Source organism: Heterodontus francisci, chromosome 4 (genome assembly GCF_036365525.1).
Source record: "Heterodontus francisci isolate sHetFra1 chromosome 4, sHetFra1.hap1, whole genome shotgun sequence".
NCBI classification, from domain to species: domain Eukaryota; kingdom Metazoa; phylum Chordata; class Chondrichthyes; order Heterodontiformes; family Heterodontidae; genus Heterodontus; species Heterodontus francisci.
Window position 1 is genome coordinate 688,589 of NC_090374.1, and position 27,087 is coordinate 715,675.

The 27,087-nt window shown below is 49.6% G+C and overlaps 1 protein-coding gene across 2 annotated transcripts in view; it reads left to right on the forward strand.

Annotated features, from left to right (window-relative positions):
* nup155 (nucleoporin 155) overlaps window positions 1-27,087 on the forward strand; it is a 560,589-nt gene that overhangs the window by 280,114 nt on the left and 253,388 nt on the right. For both annotated transcript variants that reach the window (XM_068029070.1, XM_068029071.1), the window contains 2 exons: window positions 11,327-11,442; window positions 19,642-19,739. In XM_068029070.1, the coding sequence (XP_067885171.1) occupies window positions 11,327-11,442; window positions 19,642-19,739 (214 nt within the window). The remainder of the gene's footprint in view (window positions 1-11,326; window positions 11,443-19,641; window positions 19,740-27,087) is intronic.

Below are 27,087 nucleotides of genomic sequence, written 5' to 3' on the forward strand. Positions count from 1 at the left end.
ATAATCTAATTGTTGGGTAATTTAAGGGGATAAATTAAGGGTCAGTCATGGCAGGGCAACTCGGCAACGTGGAATGCTCCTCCTGTGCAATTTGGGAAGTCAGGGACACTTCCAGTGGCCAGGGGGAACACGTGTGCAGGAAGTGTCTCCAGTTGCAGCTACTTGAAATCCGCGTTTCGCATCTGGAGCGGTGGCTGGAGACATTGTGGAGCATCTGCGAGTTTGAGAGCATCGTGGATAGCAGGTACAAGGAGTTGGTCACACCGCAGGTAAAGACTGCTCAGGCAGGAAGGGAATGGGTGACCGCCAGGCAGAGTAGAAGAACTAGGCAGGTAGTGCAGGAGTCCCCTGGGTCCATCTCCCTCTCCTATAGATATTCCGTTTTGAATACTGTTGGGGGAGATAGCTTCTCAGGGGATTGCAGCAAGAGCCAAGTCTGTGGCACCACAGGTGGCTCAGCTGTGCAGGAGGGGAGAAAAAGGAGTGGGAGAGCTACAGTAATAGGTGATTCTATTGTAACAGGTACAGATAGGCTTTTCAATGGCCGCAAGCGTGACTCCAGGATGGTTGTTGCCTCCCTGGTGCTAGGGTCAAGGATGCCACGGAGCAGCTGCGAGATATTCTGAAGGGGGAGGGTGAACAGTCAGAGGTCGTGGTACACATTGGTACCAACAACATAGGTGGAAAGAGGGATGAGGTCCTGCAACAAGAATTTAGGGAGCTAGGTACCAGATTAAAAAGCAGGACCTCAAAGGTTGTAATCTCTGGATTACTCCCTGTGCCACGTGCTAGTGAGTATAGGAATAGCAGGACAGAGCAGATGAATGCATGGCTCAGGAGATGGTGCAGGAGGGAGGACTTGAGTTTCCTGGATCACTGGGTCTGTTTCTGCAAAGGTGGGACTTGTACAAGTTGGATGGGTTGCACTTGAACCGGAACGGGACCGGGACATCCTTGCTGGGAGGTTTGCTAGTGCTGTTGGGGGGTTAAACTAATTTGGCAGAGGAATGGGATACAGAGTGGAGGTACAGTCAGGGGTGATGCACAGTCAAATGTAGACGAGAAACTGAGTCAGTCTGGAAGGCAGAGCACAAGGGAAAAATGCAAGGCTGGATTATATCTTCTTTTAATGCAAGGAATCTTTACCAGTAAGGCAGATGAATTGAGGGCGTTGAGCACATGGGATTATGATATTATTTCCTATCACAGAGACATGGTTGAGGGAGAAGTAGGACTGGCAGCTCAATATTCCAGGGTATGGAATCTATAAGCGAGACAGGGGAGGGGATAACAGAGGAGGTGGCACTGCACTGTTGATCAAGGTGTCAATTACTGCAGTATGGAGGGATGATATTAGAATTAGAACATTACAGCGCAGTACAGGCCCTTCAGCCCTCGATGTTGCGCCGACCTGTGAAACCATCTGACCTACACTATTCCATTTTCATCCATATGTCTATCCAATGACCACTTAAATGCCCTTAAAGTTGGCGAGTCTACTACTGTTGCAGGCAGGGCGTTCCACGCCCCTACTACTCTCTGAGTAAAGAAACTACCTCTGACATCTGTCCTATATCTATCACCCCTCAACTTAAAGCTATGTCCCCTCATGTTTGCCATCACCATCCGAGGAAAAACTCTCACGATCCACCCTATCTAACCCTCTGATTATCTTATATGTCTCTATTAAGTCACCTCTCCTCCTCCTTCTCTCCAACGAAAACAACCTCAAGTCCCTCAGCCTTTCCTCGTAAGACCTTCCCTCCATACCAGGCAACATCCTAGTAAATCTCCTCTGCACCCTTTCCAAAGCTTCCACATCCTTCCTATAATGCGGTGACCAGAACTGCACGCAATACTCCAGGTGCGACCTCACCAGAGTTATGTACAGCTGCAGCATGACCTCGTGGCTCCGAAACTCGATCCCCCTACTAATAAAAGCAAGTCTTAGAAGGTTCCTCAAATGAGACCATATGGGTTGAACTTAAAAACAAAAAGGGGGCAATCACTTGGCTGGGAGTGTATTACAGACCTCCAAACAGTCAGGGAGAGATAGAGGAGCAGATATGTTGGCAAATCTCAGAGAGGTGTAAAAATAATAGGGTAATATAGGGATATAGGTAGGAAGAGAGATGGGGATTTAAGGCAGAAATTCAGGGAGCTAGGGTGGAAGCTTAGAGCGAGAACAACCAGAGTTGTTATCTCTGGGTTGTTGCCCGTGCCGCGTGCTAGCGAAGAGAGGAACAGGGAGAGAGAGGAGTTGAACGCGTGGCTGCAGGGATGGTGTAGGAGGGAGGGTTTTGGTTTCCTGGATAATTGGGGCTCTTTCTGGGGTAGGTGGGACCTCTACAAACAGGATGGTCTTCACCTGAACCAGAGGGGTACCAATATCCTGGGGGGGAGATTTGTTAGTGCTCTTCGGGGGGGTTTAAACTAAATCAGCAGGGGAATGGGAACCTAAATTGTAGTTCCAGTGGACAGGCTGTTGAGAGTAGTGAGGTAGGGGATAAGGTTACAGGGACGCAAGAGGGCACTGGCAAGCAAGAACTTGGTTTAAAGTGTGTCTACTTCAACGCCAGGAGCATCCGGAATAAGGTGGGTGAGCTTGCAGCATGGGTTGGTACCTGGGATCCTGATGTTGTGGCCATTTCAGAGACATGGGTAGAGCAGGGGCAGGAATGGATGTTGCAGGTTCCGGGATTTAGATGTTTCAGTAAGAACAGAGAAGAGAGTAAAAGAGGGGGGGGTGTGGCATTGTTAATCAAGGAAAGTATTACAGCGGCAGAAAGGACGTTTGAGGACTCGTCTACTGAGGTAGTATGGGCCGAGGTTAGAAACAGGAGAGGAGAGGTCACCCTGTTGGGAGTTTTCTATAGACCTCCGAATAGTTCCAGAGATGTAGAGGAAAGGATAGCGAAGATGATTCTCGACAGGAGCGAAAGTAACAGGGTAGTGGTTATGGGGGACTTTAACTTTCCAAATATTGACTGGAAATACAATAGTTCGAGTACTTTAGATGGGTCTGTTTTTGTCCAGTGTGTGCAGGAGGGTTTTCTGACACAGTATGTGGACAGGCCAACCAGGGGCGATGCCACATTGGATTTGGTACTGGGTAATGAACCCGGCCAGGTGTTCGATTTAGATGTAGGTGAGCACTTTGGCGATAGTGATCACAATTCGGTTAGGTTTACCTTAGCGATGGGCAGGGACAGGTATATACCGCAGGGCAAGAATTATAGCTGGGGGAAAGGAAATTATGACGCGATTAGGCAAGATTTAGGATGTGTAGGATGGGGAAGGAAACTGCAGGGGATGGGCACAAACGAAATGTGGAGCTTATTCAAGGAGCAGCTAATGTGTGTCCTTGATAAGTATGTACCTGTCAGGCAGGGAGGAAGTTGTCGAGCGAGGGAGCCGTGGTTTACTCAAGAAGTTGAAGCGCTTGTCAAGAGGAAGAGGATGGCTTAAGTTAGGATGAGACGTGAAGGCTCAGTTAGGGCGCTTGAGAGTTACAAGCTAGCCAGGAAGGATCTAAAGGGAGGGCTAAGAAGAGCAAGGAGAGGACACGAGAAGTCATTGGCGGATAGGATCAAAGAAAACCCTAAGGCTTTCTATAGGTATATCAGGAATAAAAGAATGATAAGAGTTAGAACAGGGCCAATCAAGGATAGTAGTGGGAAGTTGTGTGCGGAATCAGAGGAGATAGGGGACGCGTTAAATGAATATTTTTCGTCAGTATTTACAGTTGAGAAAGAAAATGTTGCCGAGGAGATTACTGAGATACAGCCTACTAGGCTAGATGGGATTGAGATTCACAAGGAGGAGGTGTTAGCAATTTTGGAAAGAGTGAAAATAGATAAGTCCCCTGGGCCAGATGGGATTTATCCTAGGATTCTCTGGGAAGCCAGGGAGGAGATTGCAGAGCCGTTGTTGTTGATCTTTATGTCGTCATTGTCGACAGGAGTAGTGCCGGAGGACTGGAGGATAGCAAATGTTGTCCCCTTGTTCAAGAAGGGGAGTAGAGACAGCCCTGGTAATTATAGACCTGTGAGCCTTACTTCGGTTGTGGGTAAAATGTTGGAAAGGGTTATAAGAGATAGGATTTATAATCATCTTGAAAAGAATAAGTTCATTTGCGATAGTCAGCACGGTTTTGTGAAAGGTAGGTCGTGCCTCACAAACCTTATTGAGTTTTTCGAGAAGGTGACCAAACAGGTGGATGAGGGTAAAGCCGTGGATGTGGTGTATATGGATTTCAGTAAGGCGTTTGATAAGGTTCCCCACGGTAGGCTATTGCAGAAAATACGGAAGTATGGGGTTGAAGGTGATTTAGAGCTTTGGATCAGAAATTGGCTAGCTGAAAGAAGACAGAGGGTGGTGGTTGATGGCAAATGTTCATCCTGGAGTTTAGTTACTAGTGGTGTACCGCAAGGTTCTGTTTTGGGGCCACTGCTGTTTGTCATTTTTATAAATGACCTGGATGAGGGTGTAGAAGGGTGGGTTAGTAAATTTGCGGATGACACGAAGGTCGGTGGAGTTGTGGATAGTGTCGAAGGGTGTTGTAGGGTACAGAGGGACATAGATAGGCTGCAGAGCTGGGCTGTGAGATGGCAAATGGAGTTTAATGCGGAGAAGTGTGAGGTGATTCACTTTGGAAGGAGTAACAGCAATGCAGAGTACTGGGCTAATGGGAAGATTCTTGGTAGTGTAGATGAGCAGAGAGATCTTGGTGTCCAGGTACATAAATCCCTGAAGGTTGCTACCCAGGTTAATAGGGCTGTTAAGAAGGCATATGGTGTGTTAGCTTTTATTAGTAGGGGGATCGAGTTTCGGAGCCACGAGGTCATGATGCAGCTGTACAAAACTCTGGTGAGGCCGCACCTTGAGTATTGCGTGCAGTTCTGGTCACCGCATTATAGGAAGGATGTGGAAGCTTTGGAAAGGGTGCAGAGGAGATTTACTAGGATGTTGCCTGGTATGGAAGGAAGGTCTTAGGAGGAAAGGCTGAGGGACTTGAGGTTGTTTTCGTTAGAGAGAAGGAGGAGGAGAGGTGACTTAATAAAGACATACAAGATAATCAGAGGGTTAGATAGGGTGGATAGTGAGAGTCTTTTTCCTCGGATGATGATGGCAAACACGAGGGGACATAGCTTTAAGTTGAGGGGTGAAAGATATAGGACAGATGTCAGAGGTAGTTTCTTTACGCAGAGAGTAGTAGGGGCGTGGAACGCCCTGCCTGCAACAGTAGTAGACTCGCCAACTTTAAGGGAATTTAAGTGGTCATTGGATAGACATATGGATGAAAATGGAATAGTGTAGGTCAGATGGTCGGCGCAACATCGAGGGCCGAAGGGCCTGTACTGCGCTGTAATGTTCTAATGTTCTAATAATAGTAGGGGATTTCAACTTCCCCGATATTAACTCTGATAGTCTTAGTGCAAAAGGCTTAAATGGGGTGGAATTCTTCAAGTGCATCCAGGAGAGATTTTTGAGTCAGTCTGCAGAAAGTCCTACAAGAGAAGGGGCAGTACTGGACCTAATCCTAGGGAATGAAGCCGGACAAGTGGTAGAAGTGTCAGTGGGGAAGCATTTCGGGGATAGTGCCCATACCTCTAAGATTTGAGGTAGTTTATGGAAAAGGACGAAGATGAACCAGAAATAAAGGTACTGAATTGGGGCAAGGCCGATTTCAATTTGATAAAACAGAATTTGGCCAAAGTAGTTTGGGAGCAGCTACTTGTAGGAAAGTCTACATCATATCAGTGGGAGTTATTCAAAGAGGAAATAGTGAGAGTTCAGAGCCAACATGTACCCGTTAAGGTAAAGGGTAGGACCAACAAGTCCAGGGAACCCTGGATGTCAAGGTAAATAGAGGATTGGATCAGGAAAAAAAAGGAGGCTTGTAGCAAATTTGGAGCGCGAAAACAGTGGAGGCACTAGAGGAGTATAGCAAGTGTAGGGGGGTACATAAGAAAAGTAATTAGGAGAGCGAAGAGGGGACATGAAAAAACACTGGCGGGCAAGATAAAGGAAAATCCTAAGGCATTTTATAAGTATATTAAGGGTAAGAGGATAACCAGGGAAAGAGTAGGGTCCATTAGGGACCAAAGTGGCAAATGTGTGTGGAGCTGGAGGACATAGGTGAGGTTTTAAATGATTACTTGAGGGGCATTGACACAAATTTTCAAATCCTCTGGCCACAGGAGAGGTACCAGAGGATTGGAGGACAGTGAATGTGGTACCATTATTCAAGAAGGGTAGCAGGGATAAACCAGGTAATTACAGGCAGGTGAGTCTAACATCAGTGGTTGGGAAAATATTGGAAAGAATTCTGAAGGACAAGATTAATCTCCTCTTGGAGAGGCGGGGATTAATCAGGGATAGTCAGCATGGCTTTGACAGGGGGAGATCGTGTCTTTCTAACTTGAGGTGACTAGATGTGTAAAGCAGTTGATGTAGTCTCCATGGATTTCAGTAAGGCTTTTGATTAGGTCCCGCATGGGAGATTGGTTAAGAAGGTAAGAGCCCATGGGATCCAGGGCAATTTGGCAAATTGGATCCAAAATTGGTTTAGTGGCAAGAGGTAGAGGGTAATGGTCAAGGGTTGTTTTTGCGATTGGAAGCCTGTGACCAGTAGTGTACCACAGGGATCGGTGCTGGGACCCTTGCTGTTTGTAGTGTACAATAATGATTTAGACGTGACTATAGGAGGTATGATCAGTCGGTTCGCAGATGACATGAAAATTGGTGGTGTCGACAAATCGTGAGGAGGAATACCTTAGATTACAGGACGATATAGATGGGCTGGTAAGATGGGCGGAGCAGTGGCAAATGGAATTTAATCCTGAGGAGTGTGAGGCGATGCATTTTGGGAGGACTAACAAGGCAAGGGAATATACAATGGATAGTAGGACCCTAGGAAGTACAGAGGGTCAAAGGGACCTTGGTGTACTTGTCCATAGATCACTGAAGGCAGCAGCACAGGTAGATAAGGTGGTTAGGAAGGCATACGGGATACTTGCCTTTATTATTTTATTTTATTTAGAGATACAGCACTGAAACAGGCCCTTTGGCCCACCGAGTCTGTGCCGACCAACAACCACCCATTTATACTAACCCTACAGTAATCCCATATTCTCTATCACCTCCCTACACTCGGGGCAATTTACAATGGCCAATTTACCTATCACCTGCAAGTCTTATGGATGTGGGAGAAAACCGGAGCACCCGGCGAAAACCCACGCAGACACAGGGAGAACTTGCAAACTCCACACAGGCAGTACCCAGAATCGAACCTGGGTCCCTGGAGCTGTGATGCTGCGGTGCTCGCCACTGTGCCACCCTATGCTTGATGGCCAGCACAGACATGATGGGCTGAAGGTCCTGTTTCTGTGCTGTATGACTCTATGACTCAGCGTGCACTGACACAACGAGAGAACCGCAGACTGGCACTCCTCCGGCCAGCATCAGACTTGTTGTATATTGTTGCTGGCATTTAAGATGCCAGGTCGAGCTTTGTTTACAGAGAGCTCGGCGTCTTTGTATGTCTAAATAGTAACACGTTTATCGTATTTGCGCAACTATATACTATCTTGTTAACACTGCCAGTCCGAGCCCCTCTGTACAGTGACTAGTGCCGGACCGAGCCCCTCTGTACAGTGACCAGTGCCGGACCGAGCCCCTCTGTACAGTGACCAGTGCCGGACCGAGCCCCTCTGTACAGTGACCAGTGCCGGACCGAGCCCCTCTGTACAGTGACCAGTGCCGGACCGAGCCCCTCTGTTCAGTGACCAGTGCCGGACCGAGCCCCTCTGTTCGGTGACCAGTGCCGCACCGAGCCCCTCTGTTCAGTGACCAGTGCCGCACCGAGCCCCTCTGTTCAGTGACCAGTGCCGCACCGAGCCCCTCTGTGCAGTGACCAGTGCTGCACCGTGCCCCTCTGTGCAGTGACCAGTGCTGGACCGGGCCCCTCTGTCCGCGACCCGTGCCGGACCGAACCCCTCTGTACAGTGACCAGTGCCGGACCGAGCCCCTCTGTACAGTGACCAGTGCCAGACTGAACCCCTTTGTCCAGCGACCAGTGCCAGACTGAGCCCCTCTGTAAAGTGACCAGTGCCGGACCGAGCTACTCTGTCCAGTGACCAATGCCGGACCGAACCCCTCTGTCCAGTGACCAGTGCCGGACCGAGCCCCTCTGTACAGTGACCAGTGCCGGACCGAGCCCCTCTGTACAGTGACCAGTGCCGGACCGAGCCCCTCTGTACAGTGACCAGTGCCGGACCGAGCCCCTCTGTACAGTGACCAGTGCCGGACCGAGCCCCTCTGTTCAGTGACCAGTGCCGGACCGAGCCCCTCTGTTCGGTGACCAGTGCCGCACCGAGCCCCTCTGTTCAGTGACCAGTGCCGCACCGAGCCCCTCTGTTCAGTGACCAGTGCCGCACCGAGCCCCTCTGTGCAGTGACCAGTGCTGCACCGTGCCCCTCTGTGCAGTGACCAGTGCTGGACCGGGCCCCTCTGTCCGCGACCCGTGCCGGACCGAACCCCTCTGTACAGTGACCAGTGCCGGACCGAGCCCCTCTGTACAGTGACCAGTGCCAGACTGAACCCCTTTGTCCAGCGACCAGTGCCAGACTGAGCCCCTCTGTAAAGTGACCAGTGCCGGACCGAGCTACTCTGTCCAGTGACCAATGCCGGACCGAACCCCTCTGTCCAGTGACCAGTGCCGGACCGAGCCCCTCTGTACAGTGACCAGTGCCGGACCGAGCCCCTCTGTACAGTGACCAGTGCCGGACCGAGCCCCTCTGTACAGTGACCAGTGCCGGACCGAGCCCCTCTGTACAGTGACCAGTGCCTGACCGAGCCCCTCTGGACAGTGACCAGTGCCGGACCGAGCCCCTCTGGACAGTGACCAGTGCCGGACCGAGCCCCTCTGGACAGTGACCAGTGCCGGACCGAGCCCCTCTGGACAGTGACCAGTGCCGGACCGAGCCCCTCTGGACAGTGACCAGTGCCGGACCGAGCCCCTCTGGACAGTGACCAGTGCCGGACCGAGCCCCTCTGGACAGTGACCAGTGCCGGACCGAGCCCCTCTGGACAGTGACCAGTGCCGGACCGAGCCCCTCTGGACAGTGACCAGTGCCGGACCCAGCCCCTCTGGACAGTGACCAGTGCCGGACCGAGCCCCTCTGGACAGTGACCAGTGCCGGACCGCGCCCCTCTGGACAGTGACCAGTGCCGGACCGAGCCCCTCTGGACAGTGACCAGTGCCGGACCGAGCCCCTCTGGACAGTGACCAGTGCCGGACCGAGCCCCTCTGGACAGTGACCAGTGCCGTACCGAGCCCCTCTGGCCAGTGACCAGTGCCGGACCGAGCCCCTCTGGCCAGTGACCAGTGCCGGACCGAGCCCCTCTGGCCAGTGACCAGTGCCGGACCGAGCCCCTCTGGCCAGTGGCCAGTGCCGGACCGAGCCCCTCTGGCCAGTGGCCAGTGCCGGACCGAGCCCCTCTGGCCAGTGGCCAGTGCCGGACCGAGCCCCTCTGGACAGTGGCCAGTGCCGGACCGAGCCCCTCTGGACAGTGGCCAGTGCCGGACCGAGCCCCTCTGGACAGTGACCAGTGCCGGACCGAGCCCCTCTGGACAGTGACCAGTGCCGGACCGAGCCCCTCTGGACAGTGGCCAGTGCCGGACCGAGCCCCTCTGGACAGTGGCCAGTGCCGGACCGAGCCCCTCTGGACAGTGGCCAGTGCCGGACCGAGCCCCTCTGGACAGTGGCCAGTGCCGGACCGAGCCCCTCTGGACAGTGGCCAGTGCCGGACCGAGCCCCTCTGGACAGTGGCCAGTGCCGGACCGAGCCCCTCTGGACAGTGACCAGTGCCGGACCGAGCCCCTCTGGACAGTGACCAGTGCCGGACCGAGCCCCTCTGGACAGTGACCAGTGCCGGACCGAGCCCCTCTGGACAGTGACCAGTGCCGGACCGAGCCCCTCTGGACAGTGACCAGTGCCGGACCGAGCCCCTCTGGACAGTGACCAGTGCCGGACCGAGCCCCTCTGGACAGTGACCAGTGCCGGACCCAGCCCCTCTGGACAGTGACCAGTGCCGGACCCAGCCCCTCTGGACAGTGACCAGTGCCGGACCCAGCCCCTCTGGACAGTGACCAGTGCCGGACCCAGCCCCTCTGGACAGTGACCAGTGCCGGACCCAGCCCCTCTGGACAGTGACCAGTGCCGGACCCAGCCCCTCTGGACAGTGACCAGTGCCGGACCCAGCCCCTCTGGACAGTGACCAGTGCCGGACCCAGCCCCTCTGGACAGTGACCAGTGCCGGACCGAGCCCCTCTGGACAGTGACCAGTGCCGGACCCAGCCCCTCTGGACAGTGACCAGTGCCGGACCGAGCCCCTCTGGACAGTGACCAGTGCCGGACCCAGCCCCTCTGGACAGTGACCAGTGCCGGACCCAGCCCCTCTGGACAGTGACCAGTGCCGGACCCAGCCCCTCTGGACAGTGACCAGTGCCGGACCCAGCCCCTCTGGACAGTGACCAGTGCCGGACCCAGCCCCTCTGGACAGTGACCAGTGCCGGACCGAGCCCCTCTGGACAGTGACCAGTGCCGGACCGAGCCCCTCTGGACAGTGACCAGTGCCGGACCGAGCCCCTCTGGACAGTGACCAGTGCCGGACCGAGCCCCTCTGGACAGTGACCAGTGCCGGACCGAGCCCCTCTGGTCAGTGACCAGTGCCGGACCGAGCCCCTCTGTGCAGTGACCAGTGCAGGACCGAGCCCCTCTGTGCAGTGACCAGTGCAGGACCGAGCCCCTCTGTGCAGTGACCAGTGCCGGACCGAGCCCCTCTGTACAGTGACCAGTGCAGGACCGAGCCCCTCTGTACAGTGACCAGTGCCGGACCAAGCCCCTCTGTCTGCGACCAGTGCCGGACCGAGCCCCTCTGTCTGCGACCAGTGCCGGACCGAGCCCCTCTGTCTGCGACCAGTGCCGGACCGAGCCCCTCTGTCTGCGACCAGTGCCGGACCGAGCCCCTCTGTCTGCGACCAGTGCCGGACCGAGCCCCTCTGTCTGCGACCAGTGCCGGACCGAGCCCCTCTGTCCGCGACCAGTGCCACAGTTTGCACCAGAGTTGGATGGCCACCTGAGAGAAATAGACTTGCCGGGCTATGGGGATCAAGCAGGGGATTGGGACTAGCACAGTCGAGCATCGTTCCATGGAGAGCTGGAATCGATGGGCTGATTGGTCTCCTTTGCAGTAAATGACCATCAATCTCAATGATTGCATGCTTGTTGGATACTAGTTTGTGAATTATCTCCTGCAGTTTGAAAGCAGTGTTCCTGCAAAGTCTCTGGCCAACATTCTGCTTGAACTGAATGGATTGCGGGAATTCCTTGATCGGAACTCACAATTTGGATCTGGAACTCTGGGAAATTCAAGGTAAGATAAACTTCAAGCAGAGGTCAGTTTAACACCGACTAATTTCTAAACCCACGGACCATGAGATGCCCCTCACCCTCTGATTAATGGCCAGTCTCCCGCACTGTCCGCTCGGTGGGAAACCCCCCGCACTGTCCACTCGGCGGGAAACCCCCCGCGCTGTCCACTCGGCGGGAAACCCCCCGCACTGTCCACTCGGCGGGAAACCCCCCGCACTGTCCACTCGGCGGGAAACCCCCCGCACTGTCCACTCGGCGGGAAACCCCCCGCACTGTCCACTCGGCGGGAAACCTCCTGCACCCTCTGGCCAATGGAGGGGGTGCCTCTCAAGGCGTTTGGCCAATGGGACGCTGCATGCTGTTTGACCAATGGGGGACACTCCCGTTCTCTCTACCACCACCCCCCCCCCCCACAACCTCGCACACTCCGCCCTCTCACTTCCTTCCGAATGTGTGGTGACCAGAACTGAACACAATACCCTCATTGTGGCCTAATCAGAGCTTTATAATGGTTCAGCATAACTTCCCTGCTGTTGTACTCAATGCCTCTAGTTATGAAACCCAAGATCCCATAAACTTTATTAACGACTCTCTCAATATGTCTTGCCACCTTCACAGATTTATGCATATGCACCCCCGGGTCCCTCTGTTCCTGCACACTCTAGTCTATATTGTCTCTCCCATCTCTTCTACCAAAATGCCTCACCTCATACTTCTCTGTATTAAATTTTATCTGCCACTTCTCTGCCCATTCTGCTAACTTATCTATGTCCTGCTGCAATTGATTGGTGGTATCATTATTAGCCACAACTTCAAGTTTGGTATCATCAGCAATTTTTGAAATTTTATTGTCTATTGCAATATCTAAGTCATTTTCATAAATATGATAAAAGCTGTGGTCCTAGCATTGACCCTCGGGGAACACCACTATCTACCATCCTCCAGTCTGAAAAACAACCATTTACCACGACTCGCTGTTTTCAGTCCTTGAGCCAATGTTTTATCCAAGCTGACACTGACCCTCCAATTCATCAACCTTCTGTTAGTTCATCAAAAAATGTAATTAGATTACTCAAACTCCTGAATTAATTCAAACCTTGACAAGTGTCTGTTGATCTATTTTTTTCTCCTGATTGAGGTTTTAGAAGCAATCACCACTGATGTTAAATTGACTGTAGTTATCAGGAATGTCCTTTAACCTTTTTTGAGCAAAAATATCACATTTGCCACTTACTAATCCTCTGGCACCTCCCCGTATATGGAGAAGTTTGGAAGATTATGGCAAGTCCTTCCGCTATCTCCATTCTCACTTTGCTTTGCAACCTGGGATGCAAGCCATCTGGACCAGGTGAGTTATCTACCCTAAGCATAGCCAGCCAGCCTTTCCAGTATATCTTGCCTATCAATTTTCACCCTGTCCATTACCTCTACCATCTCCACCTCTACGGATATTGTCAGCATCCTGTTCCTTAGTAACAACAATATGAAACTCATTAAATATTGTAGCCTTGGCCTGCGCCTCTAAGTATATATCACCCTTTTTGCGCCTCATAGTTACCACCCTGCCTCTTAATATCCGCTAAATATTGACATGCCAGTAGAAGATTTTTGGGTTCCCTTTTATGTGAACTGGTATTCTGTCCTCATGTTCTGTCTTTGCCAGCTGTTATTCTCCTCTTTGCTTCCCTCTCAACGTTTTGTATTTGGCATGGTTCTCGCTTGAACAATTCACCTGACATGTATCATACACCCTCTGTTTTTGGTTCATCATATTCTCCATCTCCCTTGTCATCCAAGGAGCTCTGGCTGTGGTTCCCCAACCTTTTGTCCTTGTTGCAATGTACTGAGCCTGACCGGAAAGCTCTCCTTAAGGATCAGCCATTAGAATTAGAACATTACAGCGCAGTACAGGCCCTTCGGCCCTCGATGTTGCGCCGACCTGTGAAACCATCTGACCTACACTATTCCATTTTCATCCATATGTCTATCCAATGACCACTTAAATGCCCTTAAAGTTGGTGAGTCTACTACTGTTGCAGGCAGGGCGTTCCACGCCCCTACTACTCTGAGTAAAGAAACTACCTCTAACATCTGTCCTATATCTATCACCCCTCAACTTAAAGCTATGTCCCCTCGTGTTTGCCATCACCATCCGAGGAAAAAGACTCTCACTATCCACCCTATCTAACCCTCTGATTATCTTATATGTCTCTATTAAGTCACCTCTCCTCCTCCTTCTCTCCAACGAAAACAACCTCAAGTCCGTAAGTTTTTTTAAAAATTGTTTCATGGGATGTGGGCGTCGCTGGCTAGGCCAGCATTTATTGCCTATCCCTAATTGCCCTTGAGCTGCTTTCTTGAACCACTGTAGTCCATGTGAGGGAGGTAAACCCAGAGTGCTGTTAGGAAGGGCGTTCCAGGATTTTGAACCATTGAAACTCCTTGCGTTAAAATAGATGCAATCCAGCCTTGCATTTTTCACTTGTGCCTTAACAGGTCTATATTTGCTCTGCCTTCCAGACTGACTTAGTTTCTCTTCTATATTTGGCTGTGTATCACCTACTACTGTACCTCCATTCTGTGCTAGGCTCCCCCATCATTGAGGTTGGAGATATTTGTGGAGCCACCTCCTCCTGTTTGTTGTTTAATTGTCCACCACCATTCATGACTGGATGTGGCAGGACTGTAGAGCTTAGATCTGATCCGGGTTGTGGGATCGCTTAGCTCTGTCTATCACATGCTGCTTACGCTGTTTGGCAGGCAAGTAGTCCTGGGTTGTAGCTTCACCAAATTGACACCTCATTTTGAGGTATGCCTGGTGCTGCTCCTGGCATGCCCTCCTGCACTCTTCATTGAACCAGGGTTGGTCCCCTGGCTTGATGGTAATGGTAGAGTGGGGGATATGCCGGGCCATGAGGTTACAGATTGTGGTTGAGTACAATTCTGCTGCTGCTGATGGCCCTCAGCGCCTCATGGAAGCCCAGTTTTGCATTGCTACATCTGTTCGAAATCTATCCCATTTGGAATGGTGGTCGTGCCACACAACACGATGGAGGGTATCCTCATTGTGAAGATGGGACTTAGTGGTCACTCCTACCAATTCTGTCATGGACAGATGCGTCTGTGGCAGGCAGATTGGTGAGGATGAGGTCATGTATATTTTTCATACCATTCTTTGGTTCCAATTTATCCTGGCTAGATCCCCTCTCATCCCATTGAAATTATCTCTCTTCTAATTTAGAAGTTCTACTTTAGATGGTTCTTTGTCCTTCTCCATTACTAATCCAAACCTCATATCACAGAATAATACAGTTGAGAAGAGGCCCTTCGGCCCATCGAGTCTGCACCGATGCATTAAAACACCTGACCTGTCTACCTAATCCCATTTGCCAGCACTCGGCCCATAGCCTTGAATGTTATGTCGGGCCAAGTGCTCATCCAGGTACTTTTTAAAGGATGTGAGACAACCTGCATTTACCACCCTCCCAGGCAGGGCATTCCAGACCGTCACCACCCTCTGGGAAAAAAAGTTCTTCCTCAAGTCCCCCTTAAACCTCCCGCCCCTCACCTTAAACTTGTGACCCCTCGTAACTGACCCTTCAACTAAGGGGAACAGCTGCTCCCTATCCACCCTGTCCATGCCCCTCATAATCTTGTACACCTCGATCAGGTCACCCCTCAGTCTTCTCTGCTCCAGTGAAAACAACCCAAGCCTATCCAACCTCTCTTCATAGATTAAATGTTCCATCCCAGGCAACATCCTGGTGAATCGCCTCTGCACCCCCTCCAATGCAATCACATCCTTCCTATAATGTGGCGACCAGCATTGCACACAGTATTCCAGCTGTAGCCTTACCAAAGTTCTGTACAACTCCAACATGACCTGCCTGCTTTTGTAATCTATGCCTCGATTGATAAAGGCAAGTGTCCCATATGCCTTTTCCAACACCCTATTAACCTGCCCTTCTGCCTTCAGAGATCGATGGACAAACACGCCAAGGTCCCTTTGTTCCTCAGAACTTCCCAGTGTCAAACCATTCATTGAATACTTCCGTGTCACATTACTCCTTCCAAAGTGTATCACCTCACACTTTTCAGCATTAAATTCCATCTGCCACTTTTCTGCCCATTTGACCATCCCGTCTATATCTTCCTGTAACCTAAGACACTCCACCTCACTGTTAACCACTCAGCCAATCTTTGTGTCATCCGTGAACTTACTGATCCTACCCCCCACATAGTCATCTATGTCGTTTATATAAATGACAAACAATAGGGGACCCAGCACAGATCCCTGTGGTACGCCACTGGACACTGGCTTCCAGTCACTAAAACAGCCGTCTGTCATCACTCTCTGTCACCTACAGACAAGCCAATTTTGAATCCACCTTATCAAGTTACCTGTATCCCATGTGCATTTTCTTTTTTGATAAGTCTCCCATGTGGGACCTTGTCAAAGGCTTTGCTGAAATCCATGTAAACTACATCAGCTGCACTACCCTCATCTACACACCTGGTCATATGCTCAAAAAATTCAATCAAATTTGTTAGGCATGACCTCCCTCTGACAAAGCCATGCTGACTATTCCTAATCAAATTTTGCCTCTCCAAGTGGAGATAGATTATCTCCTTCAGAATTTTCTCCAATAGTTTCCCTACCACTGACGTGAGACTCACTGGTCTGTAGTTCCCTGGCTTATCTCTGCAACCTTTCTTAAATAGTGGGACCACATTAGCTGTTCTCCAGTCCACTGGCACCTCCCCTGTGTCCAGAGAGGAATTAAAAATTAGGGTCAGAGCCCCTGCAATCTCCACCCTCGCCTCCCACAGCATCCTGGGACACAAATCGTCCGGACGTGGAGATTTGTCCACTTTTCAGTCTTCCAAAACCTCCAATACCTTGTCACTCCCTATGACAATTTGCACAAGAACCTCACAGTCTCTGTCTGAGTTCCATATCTACATCCTCATTCTCTTGGGTGAAGACAGATGTGAAGTATTCATTCAACACCCTATCAATGTCCTCTGGCTCCACCCACAAATTTCCCCCTTGGTCCCTAATGGGTCCTACTCTTTCCCTGGTTATCCTCTTCCCATTGATATACTTAGAGAATATCTTGGGATTTTCCCTACTTTTACCAGCCAGAGCTTTCTCATATCCCCTCTTTGCTCTCCTAATTGCTTTCTTAAGCTCCATCCTACACTTTCTGTACTCCACTGATGCTTCCATTGATTTGCTCTTCTTGTATTTGTTAAAAGCCTCTCTTTTCCTTCTCATGATACCCTGAATGTTTCTGGTCATCCATGGTTCTCTGGGCTTGTTGCTCCTATCTATTACCCTAGAGGGAACATGTTGAGCTTGCACCCTCCCCATTTCCTTTTTGAATGCCCCCCACTGCTCTTCTGTAGATTTCCCGACAAGTAACTCTTTCCAGTCTACCTTGGCCAGATCCTGCCTTATTTTACTAAAATTCGCTCTCCCCCAATCCGAAACCTTTTTTTGCAACTTGTCTATTTCTTTCTCCATAACAAGCTTAAATTGTACCATGTTGTGGTCGCTATCACCAAAATGCTCCCCCAACACATCAACCACCTGTCCGGTTTCATTCCCCAGAATTAGGTCCAGCACTGCACCCTCCCTTGTTGGATCCTCTACATATTGAGCTAAAAAGTTCTCCTGTATACATTTTAAGAACTCCACTCCATCTAAGCCCTTAACACGATGACTATCCCAATTAATGTTGGGAAAGTTGAAATCACCTAATATAATTACCCTATTATTTTTACACACCTCTGCGAATTGCGCACATATTTGCTCCTCAATTTCCATCTGACTATCTGGGGGTCTCTAATAAACACCTAGCAATGTGGCTGTCCCTTTTTTATTCCTAAACTCTACCCATAAAGCTTCATTTGATGCCCCCTCCAAGAAATCATCTCTCCTTCCTGCAGTAACTGACTCCTTAACTAATATTGCAATGCCCCCTCCTCTTTTACCCCCTCTTCTGTCTCGCCTGAAGATTCTATATCCCGGGATATTGAGCTGCCAATCCTGCCCCTCCCTCAACCATGTCTCCGTGAGGGCTACTATATCACAATTCCACGTGTCAATCCTTGCCCTTAACTCATCCGTTTTACCTGTAATACTCGTGGCATTAAAGTAGAGGCCTTCCATCCTGGTCTTACTCCATTGAAACTTACTTCCGCTGTATTCCCGATGCGATGATGACTCTTATCCAGGTGTTCTGCCACAGACACTTGATTCACTTGGTCCACCTCACTTCCCAGCTCCAGATCCAGTATTGCCTCCTTCCTGGTTGGACTGAGAAGATCCTGATCAAGGAAGTTCTTGTGAACACATTTCATAAATTCCTCCCTCTCCTTTCCCTTTACTCTTAACATTATCCCAATCGATATTTGAGTAATTAAAGTGCCCCATTATCACCACTTTGAAGGTCGACTATCGAACCTGGGAGTCACTAGCTGGCGAAAGAGGGAATTGGCAACACATCCTGTGGACTGGTGTGCACGACCGCAATGACCAGTTGCTACAACAGCTTGGCAACAGGCGCCAATATCAAAAACAACAACTCAGCGTCACTTGGCAGCTTCATGTGTAGCACTTGTGGCAGAACCTGCCTCTCAGGGATTGGCCTTCACAGCCATCAGCAAAGTTGCAATAAGAGAAGACAGCTCACCTAAATGGATTGTTTGCTGCGTGTCCGTCATCTTTCGTCGACGGAAGGATGCCAACCAGTATCACCACTTTATACTTCTTGGGCATCTCAACCTTAACCAAATGGATTGTGTCCTTGCCCTCTCAAGGACATCCTCCTTTTCCAGCACTACAATATCTTCCCAGATCAGTACTGCCACCCCACCTCCCTTTTTTTCCTATATTTTCTGAGCACGCAGTCCTCACCTTTTGTAAGCCACTTTTCCATTAATGCCACTTCATCATATTCCCACACGGCTAATTGTGCTTTTAACTTTCCAACCTTATTTATCACACTTTGTGCGTTTACATACATGCATTCTAAACCCTTTGTATTCCTCGTAGTTCTAAGTCTGCTCCTGTATAATATGGTGCTACTTCTTTCTCTAGTACTATCCAACACTCTCACTCCTTTATGGACCTTATTAACTTACTGTTTCTACATGCTGGTGCCCATTCCCCTGCAATTCCGTTTAGACCCCCCACAACCGGACTACTGAAATTCCCTGTGAGGACCTCGGTCCCAGTCCTGTTCAGGTGCAGCCAGTCCCTTTGGAATAGATGCCTCCTGCCCCAGAATTGGTCCCAATGTCCCAAGAATCTGAAATCCTCCCTACTGCCCCATGCATTGATCCTCCCTGTCTTCCTCCGGCACTGTCTAGTCAAGGAGGGGCCTCCCGCGCTCTGCGGCCAAGGAGGGGCCTCCCGCGCTCTGCGGCCAAGGAGGGGCCTCCCGCGCTCTGCGGCCAAGGAGGGGCCTCCCGCGCTCTGCGGCCAAGGAGGGGCCTCCCGCGCTCTGCGGCCAAGGAGGGGCCTCCCGCGCTCTGCAGCCAAGGAGGGGCCTCCCGCGCTCTGCGGCCAAGGAGGGGCCTCCCGCGCTCTGCGGCCAAGGAGGGGCCTCCCGCGCTCTGCGGCCAGGGAGGGGCCTCCCGCGCTCTGCGGCCAGGGAGGGGTCTCCCGCGCTCTGCGGCCAGGGAGGGGCCTGCCGCGCTCTGCGGCCAGGGAGGGGCCTGCCGCGCTCTGCGGCCAGGGAGGGGCCTGCCGCGCTCTGCGGCCAGGGAGGGGCCTCCCGCGCTCTGCGGCCAGGGAGGGGCCTCCCGCGCTCTGCGGCCAGGGAGGGGCCTCCCGCGCTCTGCGGCCAGGGAGGGGCCTCCCGCGGCCATGCAGGGGCCTCCCGCGGCGAAGGAGGGGCCTCCCGCGCTCTGCGGCCAAGGAGGGTCCTCCCGCGGCCAAGGAGGAGCCTCCCGCGCTCTGCGGCCAAGGAGGGTCCTCCCGCGCTCTGCGGCCAAGGAGGGTCCTCCCGCGCTCTGCGGCCAAGGAGGGTCCTCCCGCGCTCTGCGGCCAAGGAGGGTCCTCCCGCGCTCTGCGGCCAAGGAGGGTCCTCCCGCGCTCTGCGGCCATGGAGGGCCCTCCCGCGGTCAAGGAGGGGCCTCCTGCGCTCTCAATGAGATGTTTCCTAAACTGGGTAATCTCCTACTTTTCCAGTTTTAGTGCTTCCAATGTACCCCAAAGGCTTCTGGGTTTCATATGTCCCGATGGAGGCTCACAGCAAGTTCAACAGGAGCTACAAAGGAAATACCAGAGTGAGTAGTTCACAAATTCCTGAACTGTCTTGGTAACCATCGTAGCTTGGGTGACGCCTGCAGAACAGCTGAAAAATATCCAAACTTTCCTTTAGGTCTGGGGCAGGTGTCACACTCGTTTGCTACTGAGATACCCATTTTGTTATTCACAGCATGTGAGCATTGCTGGCAAGGCTGGCATTTATTGCCCAAGAGACACTTGCTGGGTCACTTCAGAGGGCAGTTAAGAGTCAGCCATGTTCGTGAGGCACTGGTCTGGGGAGGCAGTGGCATTGTGGTGATGTCACTGGACTAGTAATCCAGAGCCCCGGCTAATATTCTGGGGGCATGGGTTTGAATCTCACCATGACAGGTGAGTGCCTGGAACTTGCTGCCAGGGGAGGTGGTGGAAGCAGATACGATAGCGACGTTTAAGAGACATCTTGACAAATATATGAATAGGATGGGAATAGAGGGATACGGTCCCCAGAAGTGCAGAAGGTTTTGGTTTAGGCAGGCATCAAGATCGGCGCTGGCTTGGAGGGCTGAATGGCCTGTTCCTGTGCTGCACTGTTCTTCTTGTTCTTGACAGTTGGTGAAATTTGAATTCAGTTAATAAATCCTGAATTTAAAAATAACTAGTCTAATGGAGACCATGGAACCATTGTTGATTGTTGTAAAAACCAGTTTGGTTCACTAATGTCCTTTAGGGAAGCAGATTCCCTTTAGGGAAGGAAATCTGCTGTCCTTACCTGGTCTGGCCTACATGTGACTCCAGACCCACAGCAATGTGGTTAACTCTTAACTGCCCTCTGCAAGCCACTCACTTCAAGAGCATTTAGGGATGGGCAGTAAATGCTGGTCTAATCAGCGACACCCACATCCCACAAAAGAATAAAAAAAGAGACTAGACTTTGTAAGAATGGCAGGCTTCCTACGCTGAAGGACATAAGTGAACTAGTTGGGTTTTTCCAACGATTCCACAGCTTCGCGGTCACTTAATGACACCAGCTTTTACTGCTGGATTATTTCCACTGAGTTCAAATTCTCAGTCCAATATGCTTATTGGTGTAGATTCACCTCTAGTCTATGCTGAGGTAGGCTTATCGAACCAGAGGAATCCACTTCCCCCGTTGTATCTGTACGGCTTCTTGCTAGAGCAATCCTATAGCCCCGCTCGCTCCATAGCCCTGTATCAATCTTATAATTATACCATATCCCCATGCTCCTGTATCAATCCGATAATAATCCCATGGTCTCACTCTCCCCACAGCTCTGTACCAATCCTATAATAATCCCATTGCTCCACCCTCTCCATAGCCCTGTATCAATCTTCTAATTATACCATATCCCCATTCTCCCCACAGCCCTGTACCAATCCCATGATAACCCCATTGCCCATTCTCCTCACAGCCCTGTATCAATGCTATAATCAGCCCAGAGCCCCACTCTACCCACACCCCTGCACCAATCCTAAAATAATCCCATTGCTCCACCCTCCCCATAGCCTTGTATCAATACTATAATAATCCCCTTACTCCATTCTCCCCATAGTCCTGTATCAGTCCCAAACTAACTAGAGAAGGAAGTCATGCCATATTAGATAGGAGCAGACTGAGAAGGGCTACAAGGAATACAAAGACAGCTTTACATGCTTGTATGCAAATACACAAAGTATAGCAAATAAGATTGGTGAGCTACAAGTACAAAGCTGTGTGGGAATATGATGTGGCAATAACAGAAACGTGGCTTAAAAATGGTGAGGACTGGGTGCTTAGTTTTCCAGGATACAGAATTGCAGAATTGTTACAGCGCAGAAGGAGGACATTCGGCCCATTGTGTCTGCACCAGTGCTCAGAAAAGATGGGGAAGGAAAAATGGGAGGTGGGGTGTCATTTAAGGTCCATCGAGTCTAAACCGGTTCTCCGCAGAGCAATTCAGTCAGTTTTACTGTCCCGCTCGATTCCCATAGTCCTGCAAGTTTCTTTTCTTTATGAGCCGAGGTATAGAATATAAGAGCAGGGAGGTTATGCTGCAACTTTATAACTCATTGGTTAGGCCACAACTTGAGTACTGTGTGCAGTTCTGGTCACCTCATTACAGAAAGGATGTAATTGCATGAGAGAGGGTACAGAGGAGATTTACGAGGATGTTGTCAGGACTGGGAAAAATGCAACTGTGAGGAAAGATTGGATAGGCTGGGGTTGTTCACCTGGGAACAGAGAAGGCTGAGGGGAGATCTGACTGAAATGTACAAAATCTTGAGGGGCCTGCATAGAGTGGAGGTGACTTTAGCAGAGGGGTCAGTGGTGAGGGGAGATTGGTAGAAAAGTTAGAGGGGAGCTGAGGAAAAACTTTTTCATCCAGAGGGTGGCGATGGTCTGGAACTCACTGCCTGAAAGGGTAGTTGAGGCAGAGACCCTCATCTCATACAAAAGGAGTCTGGATGTGCACCTCAAGTGCCATAATCTGCAGGGCTACGGACCAAATGCTGGAAGGTGGGATTAGAATAGGTGGATCGTTTTTCAGTTTCAAGTGTCCATCCAATTTCCTTTTGAAGATTTCCAGGTCATCACCACTTGCTGTGTAAAAAAGTTCTTCCTCACATTCCCCCTGCATCTCTTGCCCAAAACCTTCAATCTTTGTCCCCTAGTCCTTGTACCATTTGTTAATGGGAACAGTTTTTCCTTGTCTAACTTTTCTAAGCCTATCATAAACTTCTATTAAATCTCCCCTCAATCTCCTTTGCTCCAGGGAGAACAAACCCAGCTTTTCCAACCTAACCTTATAATAAAATCCTCCATCCCTGGAACCATTCTGGTAAATCTCCTCTCCACCCTCTCAAGGGCCCTCACATCTTTCCTAAAGTGTGGTGACCAGAACTGGATACAGTACACTAGTTGGGGCCTCACAAGAGCTTTCTGAAGGTTCAACATCAGGAAAGGCATTGTGATGTAGGAAAGAGAGGATGTTCTTGAGGGGCCAAAGGCAGAATCCATTTGTTAAGAGTTGAGGAGCAAAAAGGTGATGATCACACTACTGGGGGTATTCTGTAGGCTTCCAAATAGTGTTCGAGAAATATAGAGGAGCAACTCTGCAGCAAATTCACAGAGATATGAAAAAAAGAGTGGTGATATTGGGGGAATTTAATTACCCAAATATCATTTGGGATAATTCTAGAGTAAAGGGAAAGGAGGGGAAGGAATTTCTGAAATGTGTTCAGGAGAACTTCCTTGATCAGTTTGTTCTCCATCCAGCTAAGAAGGAGAAATTGCTGGATCTGGTGCTGGTGCATGAGGTGGGTCCAGTTTACCAAGTTTCCGTAGGTAAGAGTGATGATCGTATCATGAGGTTTCAATTAGCAATGGAGAAGAGCGTATAACAATCTGGAATTGAATTTCTACCTTGGAGGAGGGCTAACTTCAATGGCATGAGGGGGGATCTAGTCAGGGTAAAATGGAACCCAAGAGTGACAGGAAAAACTAACAGAACAATGGGTGATCTTTAAGAAGGAGATGTTCCAGCTGCAGGCTTGGTATTTTCCATCAAGGGTGAAAGGTAAAGGAACCAAAGCCAGGGCACCTTGGATGACGAGGGAGATAGAAATTATGATGAAACAAAAAAAGAGGGTTTGTGATGCTTGTCAGGTGAATTCTTCAAGTGAGAACCAGGCAGTACTGGACCTAATCCCAGGGAATGAAGCTAGACAAGTGGTAGAAGTATCAGTGGGAGAGCATTTCGGGGAAAGTGACCATAACTCTAAGATTTAAGGTAGTTATGGAAAAGGACAAAGCTGGACCGGAAATAAAGGTAATGAATTGGGGGAAGGCCGATTTCAATATGATAAAACAGGATCTGGCCAAAGTGGACTGGGAACAGCTACTTGTAGGAAAGTCTACATCAGGCCAGTGGGAGGCATTCAAAGAGGAAATAGTGAGAGTTCAGAGCCAACATGTACCCTTTAAGGTGAAAGGTAGGACCAACAAGTCCAGGGAACCCTGAATGTCAAGGGATATAGAGTATTGGATCTGAAAAAAAAGGAGGTTATGGCAGATTCAGAGCGCTGAAATCAGCAGAGACATTAGAGGAGTATAGCAAGTGTAGGGGGGGTACTTAAAAAAAAGTAATTAGAGCGAAGAGGGGACATGAAAAAACACTGGCAGTTAATATAAAGGAAAATCCTAAGGTGTTTTATAAGTATATTAAGGGCAAGAGGATAACCAGGGAAAGAGTAGGGCCCATTAGGGACCAACGTGGCAATGTGTGTGTGGAAGCCGGAGGACATAGGTGAAGTTTTAAATGATTACTTTTCATCTGTTTTCACTGTGGAGAAGGATGATGTAGGTGTAGAGATCAGGGAGGGGGATTGTGATATACTTGAACATATTAACATCGAAAGGGAGGATGTATTAGATGCTTTAGCAGGCTTAAAAGTGGATAAATCCCCAGGCCCAGATGAGATGTATCCCAGGCTGTTATGTGAGGCAAGGGAGATGATAGCAGGGGCTCTGACACAAATTTTCAAATCCTCTCTGGCCACGGGAGAGGTACCAGAGGATTGGAGGACAGCGAATGTGGTACCATTATTCAAGAAGGGTAGTAGGGATAAAGCAGGTAATTACAGGCCGGGGTGTCTAACATCAGTGGTAGGGAAACTATTGGAAAAAATTCTGAGGGACAGGATTAATTTCCACCTGGAGAGGCAGGGATTAATCAAGGATAGTCAGCACGGCTTTGTCAGGGAGAGGTCGTGTCTAATTAACTTGAAGGAATTTTTCGAGGAGGTGACTAGATGTGTAGATGAGGGTAAAGCAGTTGATGCAGTAGACATGGACTTCAGTAAGGCTTTTGATAAGGTCCCGCATGGGAGATTGGCTAAAAAGGTAGGAGCCCATGGGATCCAGGACAATTTGGTAAATTGGATCCAAAATTGGCTTAGTGGCAGGAGGCAGAGGGTGATTGTCGAGGGTTGTTTTTGCAAGTGGAAGCCTGAGACCAGTGGTGTACCAGGGATCGGTGCTGGGACCCTTGCTGTTTGTAGTGTACATTAATGATTTAGACATGAATCTTTGGGACAGGACATACCCGGGGATGGTGATGACAGTGGCTGGGACATTGTCTGTAAGTTATGATTCGGTGAGTATGACTATGCTTGACTAGTCTGTGAGACAGCTCTCCTAAATTTGGCACAAGCCAAAGGAGGACTTTGCAGGGTCGACAGGGCTGGGTTTGCCATTGACGTTTCCGGTGCCTAGGTAAATGCTGGGTGGTCCGTCTGGTTTCATTCCTTATTGACTTCGTAGTGGTGAAATACAACTGAGTGGTTTGCTAGGCCATTTCAGAGGGCATTTAAGAGTCAACCACATTGCTGTGGGTCTGAAGTCACATGTCGGCCAGACCAGGTAAGGACAGCAGATTTCCTTCCCTAAAGGACATTAGTGAACCAGATGGGTTTTTACAACAATCAAAAACGGTTTCATGGCCATCATTAGACTAGCTTTTAATTCCAGATTTATTAATTAAATTCAAATTCCACCACCTGCCAATTTGGATTCAAACTCATATCCCCAGAGCATTACCCTGGGGTTCTGGGTTACTAGTCCAGTGACAATACCACTATGCCACTGTCTCCCCTGATTCTGATGAAGGGTCACAGACCTGAATGGTTAACTCTGCTTATCTCTCCACAGATGTTGTCTGACCTGATGATTATTTCCAGCACTTTGTTTTTGTTACAGTCAATTTAACTTCAGTGATGGATAAGGTTTTGGAAACCATTAGGGGAAAAAAATCAACAGGCACTTGGAGAGGTTTGAGTTAATTAGGGAAACCCAACATGGATTTGTAAAAGGCAGATGGTGTTTGAATAATCTAATTGATTTTTTGATGAAATAACAGAAGGTTGATGAAGGGAAAGGAATGGATGTTGTTTATATGGATTTTAAGAAAGCATGTGACAAAGTACCACATAAAAGGCTGGTTCAGAAAATTGAGGCTCATGGTACAGGAGGGTTAATGCCAGCTTGGATAAAAAAAATTGGTTGCACAGAATCGCAGAGAGGGCATGGATTTAAAGTAATTAGTAAAAGCAGCAAAAGTGACACGAGGAAGAACTTTTTCACACAGCAAGTAGTTAAGGTCTGGAATGCACTGCCTGAGAACGTGGTGGAGGCAGGTTCAATTGAAGCATTCATAAGGGAATTAGACTGTTATATGAAAAGGAAGAATGGGCAGAGTTAAGGGGAAAAGGCAGGGGAATGGAACTAGGTGAAATGCTGATTAGGAAAGCCGATGTCGGCACGGTGGGCCTCCTTATGCCCTGTAACAATTCTGTGATAGAACAGGAGGGTCAGTGTCAGCTCGGATAAAACATTGGTTTAAGGACAGAAACAGCGAGTTGTAGTTAAGGAGTGTTTTACAGACTGGAGGATGGGAGACAGTATGTTCCCCAAGGTTCAGTGCTGGGACCACTGCTTTTTTTTTGTTATGTATAAATGACTTGGATATTGTAATGCGGAAGAAAATTTCAAAGTTTGCCACTGATAAACTTGGAGGTGTGGCAGACAGTGAGGATGATGCCAGTCGACTGCAACAGGCCATTGATAAGATAGCAGAATGGGCAGACAAGTGGCAGATGGAATTTAATACCAATAAATGTGAGGTGATAGATTTTGAGAAATGGGATAGGAAGAGATAATATAGACTTAATGGCACGGTTTTAAAGAGTGTACTGGGTCAGAGGGACTTGGAGACTCGTGCATAGATCTTTAAAAGGAGCAGCACGTATTGAGAGAGTTGTTAGCAAAACGTATGAGAACTTGGACTTGATGAATAGAAGTATTGAGTAACATTCGTGCCACACAAATTCCAGGCAATGACTATCTCCAACAATCAACCAGGAGATGTAACCATCTCGCCTTGATATTCAATGGCATTACCATTGCTGAATACCGCACTATTAACACCCTGGGGGTTACCATTGATCAGAAACTGAACTAGACCAGCCACATAAATATTGTGGCTACAACCTTTTCACCCAGAGGGTGGTGATGGTCTGGAACTCACTACTTGAAAGGGTGTTTGAAGCAGAAACCCTCAACTCATTCAAAAGGAGTCTTGGTATATACCTCAAGTGCTGTAATCTGCAGGACTACGGACCAAATGCTGGAAGGTGGGATTAGGCTGGGTGGATTGTTTTTTGGCCGGCACGGACACGATGTTTCATGTGGCCTGTTTCTGTGCCTTAAACTTTCTATGACTTTCTAAGTCAGCATGGTTTTACTAAAGGGAGATCCTGTTTGACCAATTTATTAGTGTGTTTTGAGGATGTAACTAGTAGGCTAGATAAAGGGGAACCAGTAGATGTTGT